Source organism: Ceratotherium simum, chromosome 5 (genome assembly GCF_057802395.1).
Source record: "Ceratotherium simum simum isolate JZ-2026a chromosome 5, ASM5780239v1, whole genome shotgun sequence".
In the NCBI taxonomy this organism is placed as follows: Eukaryota; Metazoa; Chordata; class Mammalia; order Perissodactyla; family Rhinocerotidae; genus Ceratotherium; species Ceratotherium simum.
This window is the reverse complement of record NC_141904.1, coordinates 78025483-78047154: the sequence shown is the minus strand read 5'-3', so window position 1 is coordinate 78047154 and position 21672 is coordinate 78025483. Positions and strand designations below refer to the sequence as shown.

The 21672-nt window shown below is 44.6% G+C and overlaps 1 protein-coding gene across 1 annotated transcript in view; it reads right to left on the bottom strand.

Annotated features, from left to right (window-relative positions):
- ITPR1 (inositol 1,4,5-trisphosphate receptor type 1) overlaps nucleotides 1–21672 on the bottom strand; it is a 321115-nt gene that overhangs the window by 61863 nt on the left and 237580 nt on the right. Inside the window, exons 43-46 of the mRNA XM_087431374.1 lie at nucleotides 11787–11967; nucleotides 10020–10273; nucleotides 3748–3948; nucleotides 2122–2232 (exon numbers count right to left, since the gene is read on the bottom strand). Of these exons, the coding sequence (XP_087287500.1) occupies nucleotides 2122–2232; nucleotides 3748–3948; nucleotides 10020–10273; nucleotides 11787–11967 (747 nt within the window). The remainder of the gene's footprint in view (nucleotides 1–2121; nucleotides 2233–3747; nucleotides 3949–10019; nucleotides 10274–11786; nucleotides 11968–21672) is intronic.

The window sequence follows — 21672 nt, the reverse complement described above, 5'->3', positions numbered from 1 at the left end:
GCACGTGCTCAGTTGACCCAAGTGCTGCATCCTGGCTAAACAGATAGACATTTCACCCCATGGAGAGCCATGTGCCAAGTACATCAAAACCACCTGCAGCCGACAGAGAATGTGCCACTGCAGACCCCAGAGACATGTCTGAAAATCTGATTTGGGTCAAAGAGGCACATATTTGCTTGGGCATAGTTTCTCCCTAATGTTACTTGGTACAAGTCCCAGTAGAAATTGGAAACTTAGACTTGAGTGCTTATGGGTACGCTGGCACCCTTATGATGACAGTGGTTAGGAAGAACCCACTATATAGATCCACGATGCCTCCAGGGGGCGTGTGGTTACAAACTGCTATTCAGCCTTGCAAGCCAGAGAAGGAAGGCAATTAAGGTAATTCCTCCCCATCTTACAATATTTCTATCAGTTCTCCTAACCCCCAATGTGAGCACAGCTGATATCAGTTAACAAAAGTGACCCAAAAGAGCACTGTATGCATGCCAACCCATAATTTCCCATTACATTCAAAGTTCATGCGGCCACACCCTGCACTTCTGGCTTGACCTCACTTTAGGTCCTAGGCCTATGATCATCTGTATGCTTCTTTGTGTAAAGGACTCAGAAGTCGTTGTCACTGTTGTTTTGGGTAAGAGGCGGCAGTATTTTTTTCCTCCCCAAGCATAGGTCACAGCAGTTCAGTGAGGTTGCTGTGCTATCAAACGGTGGCTTTTCATAGGGCAGAGATTTCTCTAATCATCCACAGATTACTGGACTCATTGAAAAAGTCACTGAAATGCTAACCAGGAGCACAAGGAATTCTCAGTTTATTTCAGGCTCTCATCATTTACACTCTGACAAATGGTAGCCAGGTGCCTGAACGATGTTCAAGTCAATTCTACAACAAAGTTTGTCAAAGGAATTAAAAATAGCAAAAATAATTAAAAACCCACTGAAACCATATACCCAAATCCACTGTTTGGACTCTCAGCTCTAAAGAGTAATGGAAAAATAAAGATAATTTCAATTCCTGTGGGTTTCTGTGTTAATACCTTCCCTATTAGCCTTTCTTTCCTATGACTGTTTATGCAATAAATACAGACCAGCTTTTTGGCTAAACCTTGTAGTTCTAGGCTCTTCCGTGACAATGATAAAGTACTCATTGCTGTGTATGGGTATACGATAGAGGACAGATCTTGACATGGGAACAGTTAAAAAGGAAATATGCCCGGTGCGGTTCAGTGAGGTTTCAAAATACACTTTAGACACCAGGATGGGTTGCAAGTTCAATTCTCAGAATTGAATCTTTGGATTCTTGGAGAATCTTTGGAACCCCTAAATAGGAGTGAGAATTGTTTGTGGGTTTTTTTTTTTTTTTTTGGTACACTTAAGAAATCAACATGAGGAGTGGTATATCAGTTTCTCACATATCCAAGAGGCCGGCGTATAAACCCAGCAGCTGACGCACCTTGAAGTCACTACTTTCACTCCATAAAACGATTTTGGCATTACAGGGAATCAAAACGTCAGTAGTGCTTCTACATCAGTCATCTGTAGTCCACCATTTGTACACAATTCAAAGAAACTCATCAGAGGCCTGTAGGCACATTATTGGTCTATGTAATTTTCCTTATTTTAAACCAATCTTTATAAACCACCCTTCTGCTAAATCAACAACAGAAAAAGGTGTTCCCTGATAAAGTAAAAATAGAATTTCTCTTGTCCTAGATAGGCTTAGTTGCACTATTCCTCAACAGGCCCTTTTTCCTCAAAGTGGGGAATATCAGAGACCATAGAGGGAATAGTTTCCATTGTTTCTCTGTCTGTGGCTTTCAGAATCAAGGCTTTTAGTTCTTGGATGCTGTTTGAATCCATTTCTCAGCTTTGAGTGGTGAGTTCTCATTCAGTGTGACCTAGAGTTGAAAAGCTGGTATCCTGTCACAAGACCTCTGTTGGGAAGGGAAAGACTAAAGTTCTACATTTTAGTCAGAACTTGCAACACGGATCATTCATTTACTTTAAAAGAACTATCTTTAATATTTAGTTTCTCAATATTGACCACATCACGTGCTGAGGCAAAACACAAAAGTGACTGTTTCCAAACGCTACTGTCTTTTGCTTTCAATTCCTACTTGCCTTCAGTTCTAATACAAGGTCCATCCTCTTCTTTCCCAAAGGATTGATGTCATTGAGGATGAGGGCTGTGATGATGTCAATGCCATTTGATTCATGGGTGGCTATGCAGTTCTGAAGAAATAGACACACACAGACATTTGCACAAATGCTGGTCATAAATCAGATGTCAAAGACCAACAGGCTGAACTGCTATTTCAACACAATGCTTGCCACTCCCAGTAATGTCTCTAGGGGAGAGCTGCAAATTTTCCGTGAGAAAGTGGTAAAAATAAAAGACAGATGAAAATCTCTAGTTTCAGAATTAACAGTAAACAGTAGGAAAGTCCCCATGCACTGTAACTGATAAATTGGTCGTGTCTAATCCAAATAGTGCAGTGCAGTCGGCTTTTGTTCTTAAGGGAAAATATGGTGTGTGACTGATTCTGGGTTTTGAGCCCTGTTTTCCCCTCTAAAGGTGTGTTCCATTCTCTCTACGTTACTGGGTTTTCGTATCACATACTTTTGATTAAGGCTTAAGCTTGGAAAGCAAGTTTCCTGTTTAATTCACACAATATCAAAATTAATCATCTTCCCCCCAGGTAAGATCCCCATTTGCAGCACAATCCACTCCATTATGTTCCTTTCAACAGACTCTGTTTGGCAGAAAAGCAAACTTGAGGTTATAAGGAAATTTACTTAGATGTCAGATCAAGTCTTTTCCCCCAAGCCTGTTGTAATTTTTTTGTTCCTTTTCATTTTAACTCGGACTACACCATCTGTCTCATCAGGGAACCAGGAGAAGTGGATCTAACAAAATGCTAGCCTCATATTTCATAGACAACTAAGACCAGGTTTTTAACACACAGTGAGTTGTCCTTCTTGTAAGCCATTCTTCTCCTCTGAATGAAGGTCCTGGCTTTGCTCCTCAAGTAACAAAGCATATCATACCTTCCCTGGCCACCAGGTTTAGAACCGGCCATTTAAGCCTACCCTCTCCCGCCAGGACAGAGTTATAATTTGGAGTTAAAAATCATACTCATCCTAGCACCAATGCAAAAACTCACAAAATCTGCAAGATGCCATGGATAAGTGATGACTCTACTCAAGAAAAGAAACTATAGGGTTCCATTCCAAAAATATACTTCTTGAGAGGCCAAAGTCAAGACTAATGGGTCTTTCTCTTCTCTGAATGCCTATGGTGTTAAAATCTCAACCATAAATTTTCTCATATTACTTTCAAGCTGTGTCATGTGTAGCAAGGTATTTCTCTTTAGCTAGGTTTAAACCTCCTTCCATTAAGTAGCCATTTTTTGAGCCTTTCCTAGCATTTAAAATAGAGCCCATTCTTCTGGTCCTAACTGAACTCCAACTGCAGTATTTATTCCTAGTCAAGTTAGAGTAGGACATTCAAACAAAACCAATCCAAGCAAGGAGATGGAGGGCAACCCCTCCAATGCCTGTGATTAGGTGAAGTCCTGAGTGTAATAAAACACCATGGCTCCTGCTTCACTGCTGGAGAAAGGCTTCCAGTTCTACGGACTCCCTGGGCCACTACGCAGATGTCATGTGACTTCTGAACTAGTCTCTGTCAATAACATTTCCAAAATGATAAACTTTTTTCTACCCCCAAAATAAAAATGGAATTACCTGGTTCTCATGGCAAGGTCCTTGACAGTACTCGGTCAGACTTTCCAGGGTTTGGTTGATAAGTGCTACATTCTTCTCATTTATATAGAGTCCAAGAAGACCAAGACCTCCAGTTGTGCTTCCACAAATACAGTCCAGAAACTGCAGTGTCTCACATACCAAATTGTAGTTGGTCTTGTTATTTTGGCAACGAAGGAAATTCTGCAAATGGGCAGTCCCCAGGTTGGGGGAGCAAAGGCAGAGAGAAGAGGGAAAAGGTCATTCACCCTGCCATTTTTGATAATCTCTAACAGGTTGGTGCCCCGGACTGATTAGCAATTATGCAGAGAGATGCAGCATTGGACAGAACAGAAGAGTCAGCATGGCCCCCCATGATGGCCAACCCATGGACTTGGTCTACGGCAATGGCCACCAATACTGTGGCTTGCTCTCCAAGGTGCTTTTATATGGGATGCAGTGGAGGAGGGCCCCTCTTTGACAACCCACTTCAGACTTCTATAGTCTTTTTGAATTCCCGTTTCTCTCTTTCTCACTCCAGACCACACACCCCCCCCCCAACAGATGCTAAGTTCAGAGGCATTTGACATTTCTAAGGTCAATGGTTATGTTTAAAAGATGATGGTGTGGTATGGATGCTGAAGGCCCAGAACCTAGTATTGGGGATGGATCATCACAACATAAGGTATTACAGGCTGGCTTAAGTCCAGTGCCATGGCGGGAACCTGGATTATCTTATTTGGCCATTTCCATTATTAAAGGAAGGAGCGAGAGTGAGTAAATGTGTGTGTTTGCGTGCATGTGCCTGAGTATGTACTCTCCAGGTAAACTCGTAATATTAACAAGAGACATAAGAGCAGGTACTTTGCTTTCTCAACAAAATAAAGAAAGCCACATTCAATCATCTCACAAAGCAGCGACTATTTTCATGAAGAGGAGATTTTTGTCAGAGACTCCAGTAATCTCTTCTTTAAAAGAAGTAAATATATTTTTGCTCATAGTTATAAAAGTTACACAGGTTTACTGAAGAAAATTGGTACTACAAAAAGATGTAATCAAAAGATAAAATGAATATAACCCTTTGACCTGGTAATTCCACTTCTATGAAATATTGACTTCTGCTCACAAAGTATGTATTGGATGCTCACAACAGCACTGTTTGTAACAGTGAAGGAAACAACCTACATGCCCACCAGTTGGGGAGTAGTTAAATAAATTATAGTATAGTAACATCATTGAATATTACAAATTAGAAATACTGAGGTAGGTCCATAGTGCCAATATGGAAAGATCTCTAGGACATACTGTTAAGTTAAAAAAACAAAAAGGCAAATAGTAGACTAATATGTATCCAATGCTCCCGTCCAAATATATAGAAAAAGGACTGGAAAGATACAGTGCAAACCCACAGCAGTTCGCTCTGGGTAGAGAGGTAGGAATGGGGAGAGAGACAATTCGTTTAAACTAAATAGTTATTTCATTTGAACCTTCATAGAAAGAATATATTCACGTATTCCTTGTATAACTAAAACATTTATAAATGCACAGATTAAAAGCTGGTAACCAAAATTAATGCTTGACTCATCATCAAACTAACCCCCACCCCCACAACTTAACCTCAGTCCCTTACGCTCAAACCTTCCTAACTAGTCTAAAAATTGAACAATCATTCAGGTCCGGGTGGGAGGTAGAGGAAGGACAGATGATTTGGGACCATGTGAGCTTTCAAAGGTGACTATTTTTCTAACTGCTATAGGAATCCAAGGGAGGGTTGCACAGCCATTCCTTGCTCTAGCTCGTCAGGGAAGAGGCTACCTGTCTGAGGGCCTGGCTGAGCCCCTCACCATGCAGCAGGGAGCGGAGGAGTATTCAGGAAGAGGGCAGGATAGGGCCTGGTTGTCCAAGGCTGAAATTCACAATATGACTCTAAGGCCCATTTTCGTCTCAAATCCCTGTGTCATCCTTCCCTCCATGCTCCTCTCTGCTTAGTGACATCATCTCTCCCATCATGCCCCTCTCTGCCCAGCGATGTCACTGCTTCCACCATGCCGCTCTCTGCGTGGCATCAGTGAACTCCTTCCTGCTCTTCAAGCACTCTTTGTTCTCTCACCTCTGGGGCTTCAGCCATGCCATTCCCTCTGCCTGTCACTCTCCCCATCGTCTCCACCCTGATTAATTCCTCTTTCTTCAAGATGAGGTCTTAAGTCACTTCTTTCAGGAAGCCCTCCCCAACCCTCCATCTTGACTCCAAGGAGATCAGAGCACTGCATGCACCTCTCTTAACCCTCCTCACACTTTGTGATGTGCTTACAGAGATGTCTGTTAGCTCCACCCAGAACCACGCTGACAGCACTGGGTGGCTGGCAGTCAGTACAGGGCCTGGCATGGGCCAGGTGCTTCATAAACACTGGCTGAAATAATGTGAATTAAATTGAATGGATAGAGGAAAGGAGACTTGGAAAGTCATCAAGGCAGACATGTTTCAAACTCCCCATGAAGGACAGTCGGCTGCCCTTTCTTGAAAGCCTCTCCCATTTCTAATGGTTTTTGCAGTGTCTGGCTAGAATCTCTCCTTTCCTAACTCAGATCCATTTCCTCTTGTCCTCTGCAAAAACAGAGGTATGCCACTGGCTAGGAGGCCCCCAGGAACTCTTTCTATTCTCAGGGAATGAAGTTCACCCTTAGCACTTACCACCTGGCCTTGTCTAAGCTGGAGAAATCCTGTTCTTTTTGTGGTCTTCCTTGGAAAGCAAGAGACCAAGTAGAGATGGGGGATTAAGGAAATGAAAGACTTGAAATCTGTGCTGATAAGGACTTCAGTGGAGAGAGATCAGGACCTGCATTCCTTAACCCAGGTGAGAAACAATGCCAGACTCTCAGGGGAAGGTTCAAAAGCACACACCCAAAATTGTTCAAGAATAGTCCTTCCCATCAAGTTTCTTACCACTGTGAACAAAGCTTGCTTAAGGCAGCAAATGCCTGTCTGGGAAAGTCAAACTCAGTGGTTTTATCTCTACTGAACATTTACCAACAGGAAAGTTAAGGTTATAAATATGACAAGAAACTTTGGGCAACTTCAAAAGGCCGGATTTCTTCTCTCTCTGAGCTTATCTGCACTTCTTTATCGGCTTCACCAGGGAGCCGATAACTCTCCCCTCGTGAGAATGTCTTCTCCTCTCTCAGATCCACAAGGCAACCATGACCCAGAGAGCCACCATCTGTTCTGGAAAACTGCCAACAGGGTGGTATTCAGAGTAGCTGAATTCCACTTAAAACCATCATTTTAAGAACTGACTGGATTCCTATAAACATAATTTTATCAGAGCAATTTTATCACCACCTCAGTATGTATGACTTAGTGGGAGTCTTAAAGATGATTCTAACCTTCATACTTGCAAACCACTGGTCTATATTCATTGGTTTTCCAACGGGGCCCTGCAGAACCCTGGAGGATCCCTGGAAATGTCCCCACCTCCCAGGGCTCTTGTAGGTGAGGGAGGAAAGGAAAGTTCTAGTACTCTGTAGTTTCTACTCTGAACAGAGCAGTTTTGCTCTCATCTGCTTTACTTAGGACATTTATGCATAAGATGTTCAAACAAAAGATTCTGTGGCCAAAACCAAGAAAAGTTTAAAACCACTGACTTGGATAATCTTTATACTACCTTCAAAGGTTAAGCTGCTAAGTCTTTTAAAAAATATTATACTATACACTCTCTCTTCCCCCAATACCACTGTTTTCCACAGAGCAGTGTAATGGAGAATTAAGTTTTGGAAAGACTCGTTAAAAGGTGCTTATATCCATGGGGTTCTTAGGGCCTTAGTTCAAAGGAGAGTTTTCCTAAGAGCTAAGGTACAACACTGAAACTGTGAAGACTTTCAAACAAGAAATGGTGTACTCGTTGAAGCAGAGTGTGCTGGTGTAGAAGGGAGGTCAAGGAGGGGATGGAAGGCAGAACAGGCCCACGAAACCAGAGCCACGCTGGGGAACAAGCACATCAGGACTCTCCTCTGACATTCATGGAGGGATTCTACTCAAGGTAGTCTTGTGTTTTGTTAGCTTAGAACTCAGCACATATCAGCTCCTCTGAAAAGCCTTCTTGGATCCAGCACATTGGCTTGGTTCTCCTGCTCTGAACCCACAAAACCCCTGAGATGACACCACTGCTGCACTGCAATCTCTGGTTTGCCAGAATGGCTCCTGCCTGACACTCTCAGCTCTGTGAGGGGAGCGGTGGGGGTGAGGTCTCCATCACTACCAGTGCCAGGCACAGAGCCGTTATTCACCGAGATAATGAAATAAACATACACATGCACAGGCGTAGTCTCAACCTACTTTCCCTTTGGAGCCCAAGGTTGCTGGAAACCAGTGACACTGGTCAAGGGGAACAGTACAGAGCACTGACCGCCAAGCTCAGTCTAGAAACAGCCCCAGCAGCAGGGTGGGGCCTCCACATCCACAAAGATGCCAGAAGCGAGCTGTAGGCTTTGCTTTCCTGCTGGTGGGACAGCCTAGCTTTCCATAGTGTCATTCACACTCCCTTGGCCTGTCTCCCTCATGACTAATGGTGTAGATACAGAAGGTGGAGGGGACACAGTCGGCCTTCAGACAGAGGAATATCAGCCAGTGAGACAGTAACCAAACCCTGGACCTTTGGGTCATAAGTGCTTTGTTCTACCCAGCTGAGCTAGACAGTCCCAGGCAAGTGGATCTAGGGCCAAGTCCAAAGTAAAAAAATTCGAGCAACAGGCAAGAAAAGAAAACTGATAGCCAGGATCCCACACTCAGACGTCGATGGGGATCAAGCTGGAATGTCAATGGAGGAAATGAGCGGGCAGCAAAGTGGAGAAAGAGTCCAAGACTCAGCGTGGCCAACAGTGGGGCTTATGGCAAATCCCTTCATTTTTAAATATGGGCCAGATTTGACCAGTTGATGACCCTGGATCTAGACGCTTTTTCAAAGCTCAGGCTCTTCAGACCAATTTGATTAAAAATAAAAACCAGCATAGAAGGTACTAATGCTGCAGACTTCACCCAGTTCTATTCCATTGTTCTGTCTTACTGTTTAACAATGTAATTTCTTACCCAACTTATCCAGGCATAGATTCCGTGACAGATTCTAAGTGTGAGCAATTTACGGTGGTAGCACCGAATGGTCTGATCACAGTTGACGTGTGAAAGGCCATCAAATTATCTGGTAGAAAAGTCAGCAATGCAAATATTTAAAGGCTGCACCTTCCCCTTGCCACATTTGGACCAGAATTATTTCTTTTTCATATTATCATTATTCAAATAAACAAAACTACTGCTGCCAACTTGTTTATTTTAGGAGGAAGCATTCTCTCTTAGAGGAGTTGTTCAAACACACTTTTCTTGTTCATCCTCATCCCTTTTAGGCAGAGAGGAGTGTTTTCCCAAGAGTCAGCAGCAAAACCAGGCCAGGGCCCAGGACCCGGTGCTCTAGCACGCTTCTCCTGGGCAGTGACAGGCTCCACATGTCATGCCCATTCAGTAGAAAGAAGCATATCTCTGGAATCCATCCTAGGCCCTTCCTAAATAGCCCTTGCTGGTGGGGAAACTTTGCAGGGGAGAAAATGCCCTCTGTCTCAACGTGGTGGTTAACAGCACGAGCTCTACCATCAGGACGCCTGGGTTCAAGTCTCAGTTCTGTACTCCCTAAGTGTGTCCCCTGAACCTCAGTCCCCTCATCTGTAAAATGAATATAATAACATAAGCAGTACTTAGCATCCAGGATATTCTAAGTGCCCAATAAACCTTGGCCATTGTTATCATTCCAACAACAACAAAAATGTGAACAAAGGACTTCTGGAATAATCAGTTCAACAAATATTTTTGAGCACCTATTTGTGGAAAACCCTGGAAGACCACTTAATTCATTCAAACAACAAACATTTAATTAGAACTTTCTGTGTGCCAGATTTTGTAAGTCTAGTATATTTAATCATCCATCCACTGCAAGGTTTTACCTTGCACCTATATGTCAAACACTGGCAGGCTACCAATACACACACACAGACACATACACACACTTAATAAATACGGAGCAGGCACCTATACTGGTGAGCAAGAGATATGGCTCCTGTCCCTGTAGAGATAGTGGTGAAGACAGAGAAACGTGTCAGTTGCCCAGACATGGAGAACCATCCTGGATCCTCACCTCAAGGAAACTGGCTGAAGTGAAAGGAGCTGAAATGTCAGAGTAAGCTGTGGCAGCTGTGAGGAGTTGTGACTCTGCCTGCCTGCCCCCCACCCTCACCTGCAGGTCCCGGTTGTGGTTTTCGCACAGGAGCTGCAAGAAGCGGAGGATGGGCTGCATGATGGTGATGACCGCACTCATTTCCAGCTCATCTTTGGTCTTGTCCGCCGTGGCCTGGGCACCCTCCCCGGACTGGTAGTGGTCGTCAGGGTCGGCCTCCCTCCTGAAGGTGGTGAAGGCTTTCCTGGTGGCAGCAGAGGCCTCTAGGAGCTGATCTCGGACCTCTTCTGTTATTTGTGTCAAGGGCTCTTTGGCTAGAATGCAAATGTTAAGACAGTCAATACTGCTGAATCCTCAGGAGTGCTAGTTGCCACACCAAAGATGATGTTCAGAAACCTAAGTTCTTGTATACACTAGAGAGCCTGAAGGTTGGCAAAATACTCCAAGAAGTCACCATGGTCTCTCAGCCCTTAGACAGGATGAAAACTGAGTCCAGCCCTGCCACCTTGCCTATGACTCTGACATGTCATCTATGCTTGCTCTGTGTTTTAAAGGAAAAGCCTTAGGATAGGCCGTCAACCTCACAAATCTATAGCTCCGGGCCTCAGCTTCCTCATCTGTAAATGGGGAAAGCATCAGTGAATTCCACCTACAGAAGGTTCCTTAGAGGGTCAATGTAATGCTAATCCCAACAGTAATTATTGTTATGGTAGTGACAATTCATTGAGCACTTTACTAAATGCCAACGTGCTGTGATCAAGCACTTGATGTGTATTATCTCATCTAATCCTCAGGGTAACCCCGAGACATTATAGTTAGGGGCATTAGACTCAGAGCCAGACTGCCTGGGTTCAAATCCTGGCTCTACTGCCTACTAGGTGCATGTCTTTAACAAGTTAATTAACATCTCTGTGCCTCACTTTCCTCATCTGTGAAGTGGGGCTAACAATTTTTTCTATTTTATAGGATTGACTTGAGTTCTAAATGAAGTAACACACATAAAGGACTTTGGAGAATGGCCTGGTTCATAGCAAGTAGTTAGTAAATGTTAGCCATTCTTTTCTCTCTTTTCTTTATCCCCATTCTAGACCGGTGGTTATCAACAAGGGGTTATTTTGCCCCCATCCCCTCCCAAGGGACATCTGGCAATATCTGGAGACATTTTTGATTGGGGGTGGGAGTGAGCTATTGGCATCTACTGAGTAGAGGCCACATGTGCTGCTAAATATACTACAATGCACAGGACAGTCCCTACAGCAACAAATTATCCACATGTCAAATGTGCTGTGACTGAGAAACCCAGTTCTAAAAAAAAATGAGGTTCAAAGTGGTTAATTGCTCAAGGCCATTTGACTCCAACAGTTGTGGGTCTACCACTCTCCAGTATTGCTTCTCTTCAAGTTAGATGATGATTAATAAATAAAAAGCTTTATAAACTCTCAAATATTTTAGAAAATAAGGGAGAATTAGCTGACAAAAGATGAATATCCAGTTTTAAAGTGTGTATCTTCCTCAAATTTTTCTAACATTAAATTAAAAATTACATTAAAAGATTATTAATGGATTTCCTGCCAATAAAACCTTGAATTTGACCAAGAAGAAGGTATCTTAATTTCTTCAACAAGAAGAACCTTCAAAGCAGCAGGAATTCAGCTCAGGTTACTTGGGAAGAATTATATCACAACCAGATTGGTATTCTTCTTCTGAAAGCCCCAGTCAGAATATACTTTGGAGTCCAGAAGTAATGAAAATACTAAAGGAAAACAAGGACTCTTCTGGGGTTCACAGTCCAGCTGACTGAAGAGCTGTATGCAGGGGAGCATTTACCTTTTTTCCGTGACGGGGCATCTCTGTCTATCTCATCATCTTTCTTTTTGTTTCCCAAGTCACTGGTGTTCACTGTCACTGTTGCCTTGATTTCTTGCTGGGCCACCTTCATTCGGTCATAGAACACCTTGAAAAATTTCTCTGACTTCTTATCTTCTGTCAACCGGCAGAAAAAGGAGTGCTGCCAAGGAAAACCCACAGATTTTCAACACTGTGACAGACCAGCTACTGAATCCCACTCAAGACACCAAAACCTCGCAGAGATCAGAGCCAGACACAAAACCTCACAAATTGTCTAAGTTTGGACCAAGGTTAACCACTGTTCCCCACACTACCATTCTCCAGATTCTACGGCTTAAGGTTTTCTACACAGAGCCTAAAGCACACTGCCATGGGATGTCTCTGCTGGAGCAGTCATATGGGCTTGGGAAGCATGCTAAAGGGTGGTGGGCAGATTTTCGCCAAGTAAGAACAACCACCTGCACACACACAAAACAACTCCATTAACAACGGAAATGGAATGTATTTTTGGTGATCATTGCAGGGCCAGTCATGTGTTTAAGGTCCTCTGTGAGCCACTCTGCACTCCACTTTGCACAGCCCTGTGAATATACACAGAGGAGTAAGATGTGCTATTTGCCCCTACAGGGCTCCGTACCAGGTTAGGATAACATGTCCATAAGTAAGACTAAAATATGTGAGTGAAAAGCGCTCCAGAAGCTACCCAGCAATTATATTATAGAAGCTCAGAGCTGGCAAGGATGACATTGGGCTGGAGTGATCCCAAAATCTTCATGTAAAAGGTGATTTTCAACTCAGGTCTCGAAGGACAGGTAAAGGATGGTTAGATGAAGCAGCTCAAAATTAACAGGTAGCTTGCCTCTTGGATACACATTTGTTTTTGGACCCACTGCAAGCAATAGTATACATTGTTGATATAAAAACACAATATGGTGTCTCAACTTCATTTATGAGTGTTCGCTTTTCACCCCTTTGCAAACACCACGCTGTTGTGAATTATTTACATAAAAATACAATACGGTCATTTCCAGAAAAATAAAACAAAGCTCCAAACAATATATTTGCTTCTCCCAGTTAGATCTTTCTGCCAATTTCATATCCTCCCCCATTTGGAAAGATGGCACTTCCCTACAGAATGTAGTCCTAGGCTTGCAATCCCAGAAAAAACTAAAATCTTACCAGCCTCTCGAAGCCCCTTAACTCCTCCATCTCTCACTCCCACACACACCCAGTGCCTGATTCAACAGCCCCCGGAAAGCCACCATGTTTCCATCTGCTAACATGCAACTTCAGTCACTCTGACCCTTCCTCTAGCCACTAGCCTACATGCTACATTAACAAATGTCCGTCCCATTTGCCCACAAAGCATTTCCTTCCTTTTTTGTGTGTGTGAGGAAGATCAGCCCTGAGCTAACATCCATGCTAATCCTCCTCTTTTTGCTGAGGAAGACCGGCTCTGAGCTAACATCTATTGCCAACCCTCCTCCTTTTCTTCCCCCAAAGCCCCAGTAGATAGTTGCATGTCATAGTTGCACATCCTTCTAGTTGCTGAATGTGGGATGCGGCCTCAGCATGGCCGGAGAAGCGGTGCGTTGGTGCGCGCCCGGGATCTGAACCCGGGCCGCCAGTAGCGGAGCGCGCGCACTTAACCACTAAGCCACGGGGCCGGCCCGCCCACAAAGCACTTCTTGATTGTGCACTTTCTTCCCCTTCTCACTGTTCTTCTTTACCTCTGCTTGTTTCCAACATATAACACAGGATCCATCCTTCCTACTTGTGCTCCCTGGTTCTATCTCTTCCCCTCCAACCACTCCCCAATGCTAATACACAAGTCACCATCTGACTACTGCTTGGCCTTATCATTCTGCAGTAGTGGGAGTGTCACTGCATCTCCCAAGACTCCTACTCTTTGAACCAAGCTCAAGTCTTTAGTGTCCTCCATTGCCCTTTATTGCCTTTTATTTTCTTTTAGGTTTCTTACTATTTCATCCATATATGCATGTATCCATCCATCCATCATTCCAACCATCCATCTACCTGTTCATCTGTCTGTCCATCCATCCATTCACTATTTACTATGCACTTGTCATGAGTTGGGCACTATGTCCCTTACAGGAGATACAACAGTGAGCAAAAAGGGGCCTGAACCCTGTCCGCCATTAAACTGGCAGCCTGGTGAGGAAAAGACACAGTAATTCAGTAATCACCCTGATGACTATTTACTAACATAGCTTTTTATCCCTAGGAAATTGACCCAAGAGACTACTAGTAGACCATACTGTGGCAGACTTAGCACCACTGCCCCATTCTTCCCTGCTTTTCCTGGCTCTTCCCATGGCTAGGGTCCCCTTATCCTTCAGTCTCACCACTAACATCAGCTCCTCAGTGAGGCCAACCTACCTGATGCATCCTACCTAATCCTACCTAGAGCCAACTTCTTATTCTCTCATGCCCTATTTCATTCTCTTCATAGGAATTGGCCACTGAAACGATACTGTTGTATTGTTCACCCACTTACTTCCCACCTTATGCAGAGTGTAAGCTCTATGAGGGCAGGTGCCCCACCTGTCTGGTTCACAGCTATCTTCTGAGCACCCAGAGGAGGCCCAGTACATCGAAGGCACTCCATAATAATTTGATGACAGAATGACTACAGCCCAACACTTTATGGCTCCTCTTAATTGGATGGCCCCAATCAGATCCTGCTTTAATATTCAGTGGCCACGATAGAAATAAACCCCCAACACAGATTAATTCTGGAAAACTGCTCAAATATGAGAAACCAAGTTCTAATTGTTCACTTCTTTGTGAGCCGATGCATCCATAGACAAACAAAAGGAGATGTGTGGGGACTAAGAACTCAACCTACAGCCACCTAATGGTGGTGACTAAATTTTCCACCAAGACAAGTCATACAACGTCTCACCCACATGGGGTCAAGGGGCAACCGCACCAGAGGCTGCTGCTCATGGTCATTAACTTTAGTTGGTACCCAGCAGTCTTCTTATTGCATGGAGACAGCTTAAAAAGCATCCTGGGGCAATCTGATCATTCAAGAAAACAAACGCACTTTAAGTAAGTAAATGAATAAATAACTAAAGCCCGCCATCTGTCATCTCTAACCGCGCAACACAGTGCACATGGATCGCTTGCTACAAACCGTACTGCTTAATGTCTGGCTGCTAAACCAAACAATGTCAACTGATAGGGTCAGGGTAAGGAGACCTCTCATGAAATGAGAGAAGGGCAAGGAACAGAGGATTACATGCCTCTGTGTATGATTCTGCAATGGCCAGTATGTTTATTTTGCATTATTTACACCAGTCCTCAGTCTCTCAAGGATTTGAAGCAGGTTTATAAATAGAATGTCATCAATAAAATAATAAAGTGGACAGTAGGGTACAGTAACACGAGCAAAAACAGAAAACCAGAACTACACAAGGTTGGTGGTTGGAAGATGTGAGAGATGACTCAGGGCAGTCTCTGGCTTGGCTCCGCAGTACCTGGCCATCAAGCTGAAACAAGAGGCATACTCCGTCAAGCCTCTTAGTAAGTATCAAAAGGAGCAATACCGCCAGTGCCACAGGGGAAGGAAAATGTTTCTTAATGGAAGGGTTAGCAGGGCAGGCTTTCCAGTCAGACCACCTGGGTTCGAGTTCCACATCCCTCACCTATTGGCTCTGTGACCCTGGGCAAGTTGCGCAGGCTCTCGGAACTTATGTTGAAGGGCTGCCGCGGTGCACACAAAGTGCTCAGCATAGTGCCTACCGAGTGTGTCAGCTTTGTTTTTGTGCCACCATTACACTAGTGTAACATGAAATCCCCACAGTGAAGGCGTCTCCGTGGGCAGCTAGAGCTGGAGAGGCAAGTGGTGAGAACTCTGTCTCAGAGCCAGAGAGACCTGGGTTTCAGCTTGACCACTCACTACTTAGTGACAACTTTAGTGACAATCTTAGAAAGTGACAACGTCTCTGAAACCCAAATTTTCTCATCTGCAAAATGGGCATGATAACAGGACTTCATGAGTGGTTATGAAGATCCAATGAGATCATCACAGTAATACCCACAATGGCTAACGTTTCCTGACTGCTCATGAAGTGTCAGAGACTCAGGGTCAACCTTAATGTGCATCACTGCACACAAAACCCTGTTCAAGTAGTTGTTATTATTACTCCTTTTTGAGAGATTAGGGGACCCTCAAAGATAACATGCATCAAGTGTTTAGCACACCTCTGAGACGCCCACGCTAACTCTGGCAAATGTTCTCTCACCAGCACGCCCATGTGAGCAGTGGGGCAAGGAGGTGCTACAACAGAGAGGAGAGGCAAGAGCTGCTGCTTCAGGCCTGCCGACCGAGAATCTAAACAAAGATGCTCTGGAAGGAAGACGTTTGGTCTCCAGAAGGGACACAGTGAGATCTTGTATAAGAGGAGAAGTAGAGAGTGATGGCAGTGTGGAAGAACTAAGATACCTCCCCTATAAAGGCAGGATGTGCCATGGGGAGACAGATGGGGCTGAGGAACAGGGGCCTCAGTTAGAGGCTCCTAGAGACAGTCTGTGCCCCTCCCTGGTGCCCAGCGTGGTCTGGAATTGGCAAGCCCAGGCCCTACACCCAGTTCACAGACCTGTTCGTTAAACCTCATTCTGTAATAATGTGTTTGGAGGGCTGGTGAAGGGAAGAGGAGGCGCCCTCCTCAGGACCATTTCCCCAGATACAGGTGGGACCTCAGACCAGAGGAGGGGGCTACTCTGCCTCCCAGCCCTCAGGCTCTTGATGCAGGCAGGGCCTCTCCACAAGCTACTTGCCTACTTCCCTCCCTGAACCTATGGTCCCCGCTCCCAAACCAAGATTGTTTTACTTTTCCCAACTTTTCACTCCACCCCACCTGGCAGATTTGAGGTAACCCTTCAAAATAAATCTGGCCTAGAGCAGGAGACATTAGTTGATGGTTAGAGAAATCAAAACAGTAGTAGCCTCTGGGCAGTATGAGTGGCAAGGAACTAAAAGGGAAACAAGAGAACTTTCTGGAGTGAAGGAAATGTCTTGAATGGGGTGGTGGTTACACAGGTGTGGTAGACAAAATAATCCCCCTTCCCCCCCAAAAGATGTCTACGTCCTAATCCCTGGAACCTGTGAATACCTTACATGGCAAAGGGGAATAAAGTTGCAGATGGAAATAAGGCTCCTAATCAGCTGACCTTAAAATAGGGAGATAATCTTGGATTATTCAGAGGGGCCAATGTAATTACAGGGGTCCTTAAAAGTGGAAGGAGGAGGCAGAAGAGGAGGGTGGAGTGATGCATTGTGAGCAAGACTCCACTCACCATTGCTGACTCTTAAGACGGAGGAAGGGGCCATGAGCTAAGGAATGTGGGCAGTATCTAGAAACTGGAAAAGGCAAGAAAACAGACTCTCCCCCAGAGCCTCCAGAAAGGAATGCAGCCCTGCCGACATCTTGATTTTAGAGAAGACTCATGTCGAACTTGTAAGATAAAAAAATCTGGTTATTTTAAGCCACTAAATTGGTATTAATTTGTTACAGCAGCCATAGAAAACAAATACAACAGGTATAAACATTTGTTAAATCTGATCAAACTGTACACTTAAAATCTATGCATGTTATTGTATGTAAATTATATCTTCACAATGAAAAGAGAGGAAAAAAAATCTACTTTGTTCCCAGAAAGCTAGAGAACTATGTAAAGTTGTCTAGACAAGAGGCCACCTCCTGAGCAGAGGGATCTGCATCTGCGTCTGTCTCCAAATCACATTTGATTCCAAAGCCCTTTTCATATAGGCTGTCTCATCAGCATCTTAGGAGATTGCCAAGACAGATATCACCATTCATAAATCCATCACACTATAGATGAGAGAGCTGGGGTTAGGCGAGGTCGGGTGCCTTGCGGCAGAGCCACAACTAGCTCCCCACTTCTCTGCCCGGGGCCCTTTCTACCATCCCACCTTTTTAACAAACACACAGAAGACCAGCCCCAGTGGTTGGACAGAGAACTCAAAGGAAATGAAGGCTGGTTTGGTGGCAGACACACAGCACCAGTCCCAGACATCACTGACCACAGGTCTGTATTTGGCATGGCTTTGCAGAAGGAAGTCGGGGGTCAGGGCAGGTGAGAAAGTGACCGCTGGCAGTGGCCGTCTCTGTGGCGGCTCTGGAGGGCAGCTGGTGGGAGGGGAACTAGGTATTATAAGCCAAGCTTAAAAACAAAGCAAAAAAAAAAAAAAAAGAGAGAGAGAGACTACAGATCACAGAATGTTAAAGCTGGAAACACTCTATTCCAGCAGTTTCCAAATGATTTTCTCAGCAGGGAAACCCTGCTTATCCTCCCTCCCCAAACATCATCTTAGATAAAGACCCCATATATAGGAGAGAGACAGTCAGAAACGGAGTGGGGAGGACCCTTCCTCTTGCCACAGGAACTCCTCCTTGGAACTCCAGGGCTCCAAAGAACATTGTTTGGAAACTACGAGTTTAGTCCAGCCCTCCACATTTCATAGGAGAGAAAACTGAGGCCCAGAAGGGAAAGGGACTTGCCAAGGCCACACAGAACCCTTGTCTCCTGACTGCCCAAGCCAGTCTCTTTTGACCACGCTGGGTTGTGGTTGGTTGACACAAAGGCCTAAGTTTACGTTCTTGCCCTCAGATAATTGTCAAGTGGACACAGTTTGCCCTCCTTGGGCTACTTGAGCTGTATAGGGACTAATGAATGGAGATCTTAACTAAAATAATAATGAAACCACCCTTTCAGATCAGTCTTGAAAAATAATAAGATATTGCTTAATTAGCCTGGCAGCCACCCACTATGCCCATCCAAGTCCTTGCAAAGAAATGGGTGGTTTATGACAAGCCTGCCGAGCTTCTGAAACAAGAGGCACCTTGAAGTCAGGGACTAGCAGACAGTGGCAGCTACTCTATAGACAACAGGCAGGCCACGCACAGGAGGGGTGGGGTGGACACCCCTTTCTTCAGGTGCAAGAGGTCCCAGCCCCAATTATACTGTGTAAGCAAGGGGTCTGGGGAGAAGAACGGGAGACACAGGCCTTGCCCATGCACGGGGGCACGTACCAGGGAAGGGAAGTAAGTCAGCACCTATCAAAAAGCCATCCTCCTCAGAGTTCAGAGAACTGGGGGGCAAAGACAGGCTTTGTATCCCGGAACACAGAGCCAGCCAGCCTGCACCTGCTGGGACACAAGGCCATTCTGACAGGAGGAGCCCTTTCCGGGCATCTTGGCTAAAGGAAGGGGCAGCGGCAGGAAGAAGAGGTGGATGTGATCCAGGATGGAGCTTGGCGGGAGTGGGGATGTTCTGGGGGGAACAGTCCACAGAGCTAATGGGACAGCTTCGAGACTTTGATCCTTCCCCAAAGGAAAGCATTTCTACCCTGTGGCAAGGCCCACACTGGGCCTTGAGACAATCAGCTTTTCCATTTGACTGCCTCGTACCACATGACCCTGACCCATACAGCCCATGACATTCACTATGGAAGCTCACTTATCTCTGCAAAATGAATTAAGTTCTCAGGCTAAGTCCAAGAATTTGAAAAATGTGACTGCTGAACAGTGCTGAATGCTGGAGCTTCCAGGAGCTGATGGAAATTCTTCCCTGGAGTCTGATTTTCTCTTTTCACTCTGCCTCTGGCACATGAGGACCTCAGCCTCGACCCTGGGAGTCTCCAGGACTTGAGGGGACATCTCCAACCAGACCAACCCGTTCTTGCCCAGCTCGAACAGACATTCTGCAGGTGACAGAGTGATGGCAATGGCTACCGAGGTGTAGGGTTTACCTTGTGGGGTTCTCTTCTTATACCTGTGATTAACGGAGAGTTCACCACTTCCCAGGGATGCCCTCTCCGTAAATTACATTATAGTGAATGGTAATTGAACCCTTCCTATTTGTCAGGCACTAAGTGCTTTATACACACTGTATCATTTAATCCTTATAACCACCCCATGAGGTAGGTGCTATCATTATCCTCACTTTACAGATGAGGAAACTGAGACTCAAAGAGGTTAAATAACTTGCCAAGTCATACAGCTAGGAAGTGGTGGTGATGTCCCAGGACTCAAGCCCCACTTGTCTGACACCTCAGCCCAGGCTCTCAACCACTCTGCTTTGTTAAACATCTTTCACCTGAGCGAGAGTTTGTCAAACTCAAAACACCTTTTGGCTTTTTATAATCCACTCCCCCATCCATCACCCCAAGTCTCTCAGCTGCACAAACACAGACTATTCTCACAGTAAAGAATAGCTGTGGTAGGTACCCACGTGAATGCTTCAATTTTCCTATGATGCCTGATGTACTTGTTAATATGGGCTCCCAAACAAGTCCCTTCTGCTAGTTGAAGACTTGCCAGGGCTGGGCATTATATATTGTTAACAAACCATTGTCACACAATGACTGGTCTACGGTCTTGGGTCCTTTTCTTAGAAACCAATGACAACAATTAAAACACAAAGATCATGAACCATGAACTAGGTGATAACACACATGTGGTTGGGCATAGGAGCCTAGAGAACTGGAAGTCTGGAAACCTAAATTTTAGCCTTAGTGCCTCACTAACCAGCCACATGACCTTGGGCAATCTACTTAACTGTATTTGTGCCCTGGATTCCTTATCTGAAAAATGAGACTCTTACCACCTGCCTTGTCTGCATCACATGGAAGCTGGGGGCTCATCAAGATTGCAGTTATGAAATACTATGTATGAAAAAAACTTTGATTACTCCAGGAAATTATTCAAATGCAAGGTGCTATTGTTACCTATCAATACCCCTTTCAAAGGAAAGGCATTAGAATGTAAGATGGGTGCATCAACTAATGCACTGGGTGTTATGTGATGACCAAGGTCTAGTGTCCAAAGAATATCCAATGATAGACAATTCCAGCTGGTACCAGTAGGTCAAGATGGCATCTAAATTGACAGCAAAAACATACTAAATAGCAATTTCCAATAACTGTCACAATGAAGGAAGTTTAAAAAAAATTTAGCTGGAATTTCACTAGTTATAGAAGCCATTCAGATTCCTTTAGATACAGACATAAACAATTTTATATCCAGTTCTCAAAGTTTAACATACTCAAAGGCAGAATACAAGCTTGGTGTGAGACCCTCTTCCTGGACAGTCCCAAACCCTTCAACATGCACTGTTTTTCCAGTACTTTCAACCATTCTTGACTTCAGGATAAGTAAAATGTAGAAAAAAGTAATAATAAAATGGACATTAAGAATCAAACACTCCCCTGGTATCAATTACCACTCACTCTAAGAAGAAAATTGTGTGTAAGGTTCTGGGTTTTAACCAGTAAACATCTGGAGCTCTCAGCTCACCAGCCTCTCTGAGGACGTTGACAGCTATGATGAGTTCAGAAATAACACCAACTTCAAAGCAGAAAAGAAGGAAATGATGAAGTGAACCAAGTCAAGGATGGAAAGGCACCTACATTTCAGCTTCATTTTCCTGAAAGAAGATCCTCCCTCACCAAACCGTGGGGCCCTCTCTTGATAGAGACAAACACTCTGTTTCAACTACTCTGCCATGCCAGGGCTGGACGGAGGCCACCTCTGGCTCATTGCTGACTCCTAATGCCTGTGAGAAGGGGTGGAGGACAAGGAGACCCGCACTCAAATTAATCTGGTCACTGGGTCTAAGGGCAAGGCCAAAGCAGTAGGTCTTCACGATGCCTCTCAAGTCAAGTTCTGTTTTTAGCAAGCCGCAAAGTCCAACCTGTTCTATAAGAATCACTTTTCTCCTGAGACAGAAACCTTAACACCTCTCCTTTTCCGTCTCCTGGTGCCCACGGGAATCAGCACTTGCAGGGAAGCTCTGCCCTATCTGGTAAGCAGTC